This window comes from Prosopis cineraria, unplaced genomic scaffold, assembly GCF_029017545.1.
Source record: "Prosopis cineraria cultivar Desert tree isolate PC_DT_omini unplaced genomic scaffold, ASM2901754v1 PC2, whole genome shotgun sequence".
NCBI classification, from domain to species: Eukaryota; Viridiplantae; Streptophyta; class Magnoliopsida; order Fabales; family Fabaceae; genus Prosopis; species Prosopis cineraria.
The window spans coordinates 12540829-12549355 of NW_026555333.1; the positions used below are offsets into that span (position 1 = coordinate 12540829).

At 29.9% G+C, this 8527-nt stretch overlaps 1 protein-coding gene across 1 annotated transcript; it reads left to right on the top strand.

The window, feature by feature from the left end:
• Positions 1-4573: 4573 nt before the first annotated feature.
• LOC129303584 (protein NETWORKED 4B-like) lies at positions 4574-7282 on the top strand. The gene is made up of 2 exons (XM_054942996.1): positions 4574-4670; positions 5404-7282. Exon 2 carries the CDS (start codon positions 5404-5406, stop codon positions 6961-6963), a length of 1560 nt encoding a protein of 519 aa, XP_054798971.1. The 5' UTR covers positions 4574-4670; the 3' UTR covers positions 6964-7282.
• The last annotated feature ends 1245 nt before the right edge of the window (positions 7283-8527 follow it).

Sequence of the window (8527 nt, forward strand, 5' to 3'; positions counted from 1 at the left end):
ATTGATTAATAATATTGATTTTAAGAAGAATTAAAAATAAAAATTAAAAATTGAATTACAAATTAAGTAAAATCATGGTTTTATGAAAATATATTTAAAGAGAAAAACTTATATACTTGTATACTTAAGGTGTTTGTATTCAATTAAGCTAAAACATGTACATCTTTTGTAGATTATTTTTTTATAATAAATTATTGTTATTAATTAAATTAATACATTAAGATCCACATATCATGATTTAATTAGATAGAAGCATATTGAGTATATAAGGCTAAGTACATAAGTTTTATCCATATTAAACACTCTATTACATGTCAAAGTTAATTATGAATTCAAAATCATAGTTTTCTTAAAAATATACGTACACATATTGTATAAGTTAAAATTAATCATGAACCCGAAATCATAGTTTTTTTTTTAATGTCTAAACACCTATATATATGCAAAAATTAATCATGAACCCAAAACCATGATTATCTCATAAACCACTATCACTTGTCTTTCAGTACATTTTTTCAACTATAGTTTTCTAAAAAATTATCCAAAAATCTTATAAACTATTTTACAAATAATTTTTTTAGTTCATAATTGATTTTGGCATGTATAGATGTGTTTGAATATTTTTAAGAAAGGGTTAAGTGTCATTTTTTTCATCCCAAAATTTTTGCATAGGGTCTACGGGTATTTTAAACTCAATTTTGAGTTATTTCTTGCCCTTGAATTTTAAAAATTCAGCACTTCATTGTCCTATTATGTACACAATGCTTGTTGATCATTGTCTACTTAGCTAGACTTGTTTTATTGACCTTTTTTGATTCATGTGTCATTCAAGCAAATGCGGTTCATTTTTATCCTTAAAGTATTTACTTATGAAGATCTAGTGTCTTGAACTCGATTTTTTATGTCATTTTTTCCTTTAAACATTTAAAAACCCAACCACACAAACACTAACTTGATTGCCACATAGCCAAAAAAAAAAGTCAACAAACTACATCCAATTCAGGCAGATATTGGTAAAAAAATTGGTTTATGAACGGCAAAAATTATCAAAAATCGAGTTCAAGACACTCGCATACCTTATGCATAAAAGACCTTTAACCTTTTAGGAAAACATGATTTTTGATTTATATTTGATTTTCACATGTAGCATGAATGTTTGGATATATCCACCTTCTATTGTATTTTGCATTGGATGGTTATTGTAGTTCTATAGTAACCATCCAACCTCCTTTTTATTTTATTTTTTAAAGTAATTTTTAAATTATTATATAGTAAATAAAAATAAAAGATCATAAGGCATAATATTAGGTGGGTATAGGACCCAAAGTGAAAAAAAAGAGCGATAAATATGGAACTAATATTAAAAAATCTTTTGAGATCACAATATATGACATTTAAAAAAAATATACTTGATCTAAAATGTAGGGGTGTTGAATAATTTTTATAATTATATAAATAACCATGGTTTAAAATATGTAAGTAATTTTATTTACTTATCCCATTTGCATTTTATCTATATTTAAAAAATTAATCTTCTATTAATTTTATAAATTGAACTCATTGAAATTTCCTCTCCTCTCTATTCCTTAACACAACAACTAATAGTTAATATCCCATACATCACACGGGCATAAAATTTAATTTCTTTTGATAAAACTATGATTTTGGTCTTTAGAATTGATTATTAGTGAAATCCAAGCAAGCACATAATACATATACAATATTAAGAAACAAAATGAAAATATGAGGGCAACAATTCTTACTAGATTTGAAGTTTCTCCTCTATCATCACTACTGCACATGAACTAAATTAATATATGTATGCTATCTAAAAGCTCTAATCACTTAAGTAAGTGATCAGAGATTTAAATTTTAGTCCTCACTCGATATCTTCTTGGTATTGATGGAGTTTATTCCTTATTTCTTTTTAAAAAATTACTTATAATTCCTAAATTTATCTTTCATGGTTGAACAAATTGAAAAAAATACAAAGCAGTTGGCAGGCACTCGTATGTAAGAAAACTTTATTTATACGTTTCAATCAAAATAAATTAAGTGTATGATCATTTAATATAATGGTACATTTAAAAAGGAAAAAGTTACGTTGAAATCTCACAGAAAATAATTAATTAATATAAAATTTATTGATGACTGAATTATATATATGTTTAATTTTAAATTTGTCAAGAGTTCACTTCTTAAAAGTTTACATAATAAAAATCAATTGTTATAATAAAATTTATTTTTGAATATTTTTTAAAAAGTTAGTTTGATAAATTAAAAATTGTTTAGATTAATAATAATTTATACTTTTGAATATAAAATGATAAAAAAGAATATTAATTTATGGTAACTTGTAATTATTGTTATCCAAATATAACATATTAAAATTTTTTACAAAAGTGAAAAAATTAAAATAAAATGAAATAATAAGGGAGGAGCAAAGATGGGAGTCATGAGAAGAGATGACAAAATGATAAGGATATCATGATCAATACCAGTTATTAATAATCTCATCCTCCACATTTATGCTTGAAAAGGAGGCAAATTGAGCTCTCAAGAACTCACATTCCAACCTATTAAAAATATTTTATAAAGCATATTCAGTCTCTTTAAAATACACTCAAATAGCCTTTCACATCCTAAAAATGAAAAAGTAATTTTGAAACGTGAAAAGCAACTCACCCAAACGGATCCTGAGTAAAATAATAATACAGTTTGTTGTCAATAGCTTTATTTTAATTGTTAATAAATTTTATAATAATTATTTTCTTGCGTGACACTTGAATGTAATTCTTTCTTTAAAAATAGGTAATAAAAAAGATATAAAAGTTAAATAAAATTTATAAAAATAAAAATATTTTTTATATTTTAATCAAAAACCATGATATATAAAAATGATAGGTAAAAAAGTATTGGGATTGGAATGACTCTCAAAAATCCAAATTATTATGAAGGATTAAAATTAAAACATAATTTAATTTTTTAACTTTATACAATATTTTATTTTAATCTTATAATTTTATAAAAAAATTTAGCCCTTTAACCTTAGTACTGTTAGTTTCATTCAAATAAATTTTTATATTAAACTTTTAAATATTAAAAAAATATTATCAAATATTGATATATTATATTTATTTTTTTAAAATAATAATGATTGATAGAAAAATAATTATTTTAAATTAATAATTTTAGAATTAAATAATTAAAAAATTAATCTATAAAATTAAAAGATTAAATTTAAATTTTATGTAAAGTTAAAAATAAATAATATATTTTAACTAAATTGACAATTAGCCATTTAGCCTCGCGGGCCTGCAACGACAAGTAGATGCGACATTTTTTAAAATTTTCTGACCATTAGGAAGTTTGTTTTTTAATATTTTAAGCTCAACTTTTCAAAATTTACTCATTTCGCGGGCATGGAACATCCGGGCCCACCCTGGGAGGCGTTGTCAATTGCGTTACGGAAAGTCATAAACACCCCTAACGAAGTGTCAACTTTATTTTTATTTTAATTACAAGCCCAAGTACGGCGAAAGATTATAATCATAAATAGGGATGAGAGTTTGGCTATTCATCACTTTAATAGATACTCTAATTTGTATATTAATTATCTTACTAAAATATCTCATTTTATGGATGTAATTTTTTATTTTTTAATTATCTTTTATCTATTCCTTTCGTTTAAAAATATAAGATATTTTTAATCAAATCTCATCCCCAATAAAGTAATTATTTATTTTCAAACTAACCTTATTTTTTCATACATATTCCTATTAAATGTTCTATAATAAATATAAGTTCATTATCAATAGGAATATTTTAAAAAATAATAATTATACTTTAAAAAATTAAAAATGCCTTATATTTTTAAATATCTAACTTCTTAAAAAATGTCTTATATTTTCAAAGGAAGGAAGTGTATTCTAAAAAGTAATGAATGATGTACAGACTTTACCTGTGAATTTGATCATGCTATAATTATTTTTTAATTTATGAACGCACTTTTTAATAAAAAATTTATAAATAAGATGAAGCCGCAATCTTTCTCACTTATTAAAAAATGTAATTGGGTTCTTTTTTATTCACAACAAATAAATATAATTATAGGGTTAGATAATTGAATTATGTTGTTCATAAATTATGAAGAATATAGTATACTTTAAATTTATTTTGATCACGTTAACATCAATTACTTCTCAAATTTTAACTGCAGACACTTCAATTATTTTCTCCTTTTGAAATTCTGATGTGAAGTTCTGGCTTTTAAAATATTTTAAAAAGAGAGAGAAAAATCTGAGCGGGAAGGGAAAGTGAGGGTATATTGGGAAAACAGGAGGTTCCGTGATAGCACAAATTGAGGCTTTCTTACACAGTTGTCCTCAACTCGGACTTTTCCCGTTGGCTTTGTTTCAAGGCAAACCCACATGCTCTTGCTCACTTCCTCGTTTCTGCCTTTTTTGTGATCCGTAGAAATCAGAAAGTCTGTATCTCTTTTCTTTAACTCAGCACAGGTCAGTGAACTCCATATCATTTTTGAATTATCTCCTCTATAATCTCTAGTTTTGTTCTCGTTTAAACTCTTTACTTTTCGTGTTCGTTCTTGGCCTGCGTGGGATTCTGTATTAGCGATTGACCCTTATTCCGACGGCTTTTCCTCTTACAAGGTTTGCCGGCTGTGTGATGTTCTGTGATTTGCCGGATCTGGTTCACGTTTATATTCTCTTGAAAAACGATGCGCCGCTGCTTCCAGTTTCACTGTGCAAGCCTTAAAGTTGAAACTAAACAGGGAAATAGATAAATTTAGATATTGTTGGGAAGGTGCCACTGAGAGATGCATGATCATAGGTAGAGAAGCATAAATTCATAAAATATAATGTAACTTGGAATCTTAGACTTGAATGAGTTCCCTGAAGCGACTAATTTTTGTGCTCACAAACTGCAAAAGAATATTTGCTTTTGGTCCAATGTTAATTGCCGCAATTTGAAATTATGACAACAACTGGATCCTTGGTTTTAGTTTAGTGATGATTATGATAATGTTTTAGTTAGTTCCTTAGCTTTTCTTTTTGTTTTTCGGGGGGGGGGTGGGGGAGGGAGAATGCGATGACTGATTTTTGTATTGTTGCGTCATCATTCCATTCCGTTCGTTCGTTTTTAATTCTAATGGTTTGGTCTTGCCCGATTCTTGTGATTGTCGGGGTGGAAAATTATAACCAACTGTTCACAGTACTATTGAGTCACTAAATCGGTGTTAAAGCATAGTATAAATGCCTTCGTAGTTCTCTAGAGGAAGAGAATATCTCATCTTTTTTACTCCTTCAAATTCCACCTCTTGAAGATTATTATTATTTCTTTATCGCATGTTTCTTGCCTAAGCCTTTACTCTCTGAATTTTAGATGGAGGGCTTCGACAATTCCGGATCAGGCAACCAAGGAACTATGTTGATGACTCCATATTACACTCCATACCAGAAGAAGGGGTTGAACAATTCTGATCTTCCCATTGTCGATATTGACTTATTTTCCGCCTCGGCTGGTGATAGTTCTGGGGTTTCGTCAAAGCAGACTTCTAGATCACCCTTTTCGTCTTCCCCAGACTCAGAATCTGAAACCCCTGGTTCGTCCATAAACCGTTACCATGGCTTGCCAATGAATACTGATGGCAATGGAGTCCACCAGGAGATTAAGCTGAAGGAAGAATTTCTTGGTCTGGAGTCACAAAAGAAAATAGGTGGGGGAGATCATATGGATAATATATTGTGGGAAAATGATTGTACAAGTTATCAGGAATTGCTCTGCAAACTCGTTAAAACTGAGGAAGAGCTGAGTAATGCAAATTTAAAACTTCGGCTCTCGGAGAAGGAGGTTGTCAATTCAAAGAGTCAGATTGTGAATTCTGAGGGTCAGCTCCATCATGTTCTAAAGGAATTAAAATTGAGGGAGGCTGATCTTGAATTTGAGAAAGAAAAGGTGCTGAAGTTGCAAAATCAAACATCTGATTTGGAAACTCACGTTCAAGATTGTTGCTGCAAGATTGCAAAGTTGACTGAAGAACTAGCAGAAGCTAGAGAACATCTTAGAGTATCAAACGACGAGATTGCAGGATTAAAAAATAAATGTGATGCTACTCATGAATTGCAATGTCAGCTTGAACTGGCCCAACAAAATGTTGCCGCATTTGAGGCCCAGCTTGATTCAGGGAGAAATCAGATTCGGGAGCTGGGAGAAAAAATTATATGGTACAAAGGTAATGAAAGCAAACGTGAACTTGAGGTGCAAAATTTGAAGGCCGAAATGCTTGATGCCCAGGCAAAGTATTCTTTGGAGAAAGAGCTTTTGCAGTCTGATGTTTTAAATTTGCCAGAAGCAAGAGCTCAGCTGGATTCTGCACTCAAGGAATGGGAGTTAAGAAGCCACTTGTTAGAAAATAAACTCAGGCAGTGTGAAGGTGAAAAGTTGAAACTAGAAGAGCAAAATGCAGCCCAAGAAATGGTTTTACAAGGTGAAATAAGTTGTTTGAAGGAAGAACTTGGTGAAAGAAGGCATGATATTGAAGCTTTGAACAAGGAAATTGACAGCCATAAGCATAAGTATGATATGATCGTGGCTGAAAACGATGGAGCCAATGCAAGGATTCATAAACTCATAGCAGACGCGAGAACCCGAGACAACCAGATTAAAAATATGGAGAAAGACCTTTGCCTGTTTCATGCCCACCATGAGGAGCTCAAATCAATATCTGAAGCCAGACTTAATGAAGTAAATGAGTTGAAACTGAAAGTGGAACAGCTCGAGGTAGTGGTGGCTAGACAGAAAGCTGTAATATCAGAGAGAGCAGAGGAGAAGAGGGAGGCCATACGGCAACTCTGCTATGCACTTGATCACTTCAAGAATGGATACCAAGAACTTCGTCAAGCATTTACTGAGCAAAAGCGTCATGCTGCTGTAACTTCCTAAGGTACATTCAGTTGGGTATCATCATCCAATATCATAGATGCTAAAGCTTTGCTTATTATCATTTTTGCATTCACTTTTCCTACATCTGTGAGCATATCAACATCATATGATGTTGCCAAGCTTATCACAAGGTATCAAACAGTTAGAATGATGGTTGAAGTTCTGGAATACTTCTGTTTCATGGTAGTTGGGGTTATTAATGCTTGAAAATTTAGTCCTCTTTAAGATATTTGAAGTTTGAACTGAGCCATTATGTACCGTTCATTTGAACTCTGCTCGCTAGTCAAGTCAAACTCACTTGTGGTTGTGGTTGTGGGAATCTTATAGTTCATCAGCGTAGAAGACATGGATGATAATCAAGATTGACAGCGTCGTAGTTAGGGCAAGCAATCCAGTAAATATTAATGACGTAGTTACTCCTGCCTGAATCCGCAACTCAACTACTAAACCTTGGGAAAAGACAGGTTTTAATGAGATAATAGCTACCATTATGGGATATTCATATAAACGCCAAGTTGAGTCAAAACTGTGAAACCCAAGAACACCCTTTGGATCCCATACGCATAGCACAAAGTAAAAGACAAAAATCCAGTTAAAAATAGTGTAACATGCATGCCACATCCTCGAGCTAGAGAAGTGGGAATTATCTCATTGGTCAATTTAAAGGGTTATTGTCCTACATCAACATTATATATTTGCAAATCTAATTCTAAAGATATTCCTCAAATTTTGAATTGTGTTCTAGACAATAAACATAGCTCAGAATTTGTAAAGAATCAACACTCAAAAAATTACATGCACAATGCCCCAGAATATTGATAATTTTTTTTTTTGAAAATCATTGATGATTCAAGTGAATTCAAAATTAAAATTTCAAATATTCTATTCATTCCAATTTACAATAAGACATATTTGAATGTGATTTCGTGCTTCAAACTACAAAATATTTTGATAAAAATAAAATTTTATGAATAAATATTATTTTAATATTATCCCTTGTTATTTTAATTTTAAATAAATTTATTTTCCTCTTATTGATGAAAAATATTTTTACAAGTTTATATAAAAATTAATATTGTAAGCTGTATTTAATGAATTTTATTAATATATGTAATTTTATATAAAAATATCTTATAAATTGAGATAGGAAATTATATCTTTGCTGTGTGGGGGAGTGTTTGCAACAAATTTATTTATATAATATAAAATCTTTAAGAAAATCAAACTATTTATAAGTCATTCTACAATTTTCTTTCCTTTTTTTTAATTAATGTAAGTCCACAATCTAATTGATTTATATAATTTTTATGTTTCATCACGTTAAAGATGTTTGTTTTCTTATTTGTAAAATAACCCGCAGGAACAAGCCGAAAGATAAACTGACGTCGAATTTGGTATGCGGGTCAGATTCTGTAGTTTAATAGTTTTTCTTGAACCGGAAGACATTCTCAACCATAGACCGAGTAATGAGCAAGACTTTGACTAAGTCAATCGTCCAATCATCTAAAAGTCAAACTTCCATAGCTTCTGGTTTCTTTACCAGGTCATCAACTCCCCCCCGCCT

Coding starts and splice junctions, on each gene's coding strand:
- LOC129303584 (XM_054942996.1), top strand. CDS start 5,404: ATGGAGGGCTTCGACAATTCCGGATCAGGCAACCAAGGAACTATGTTG.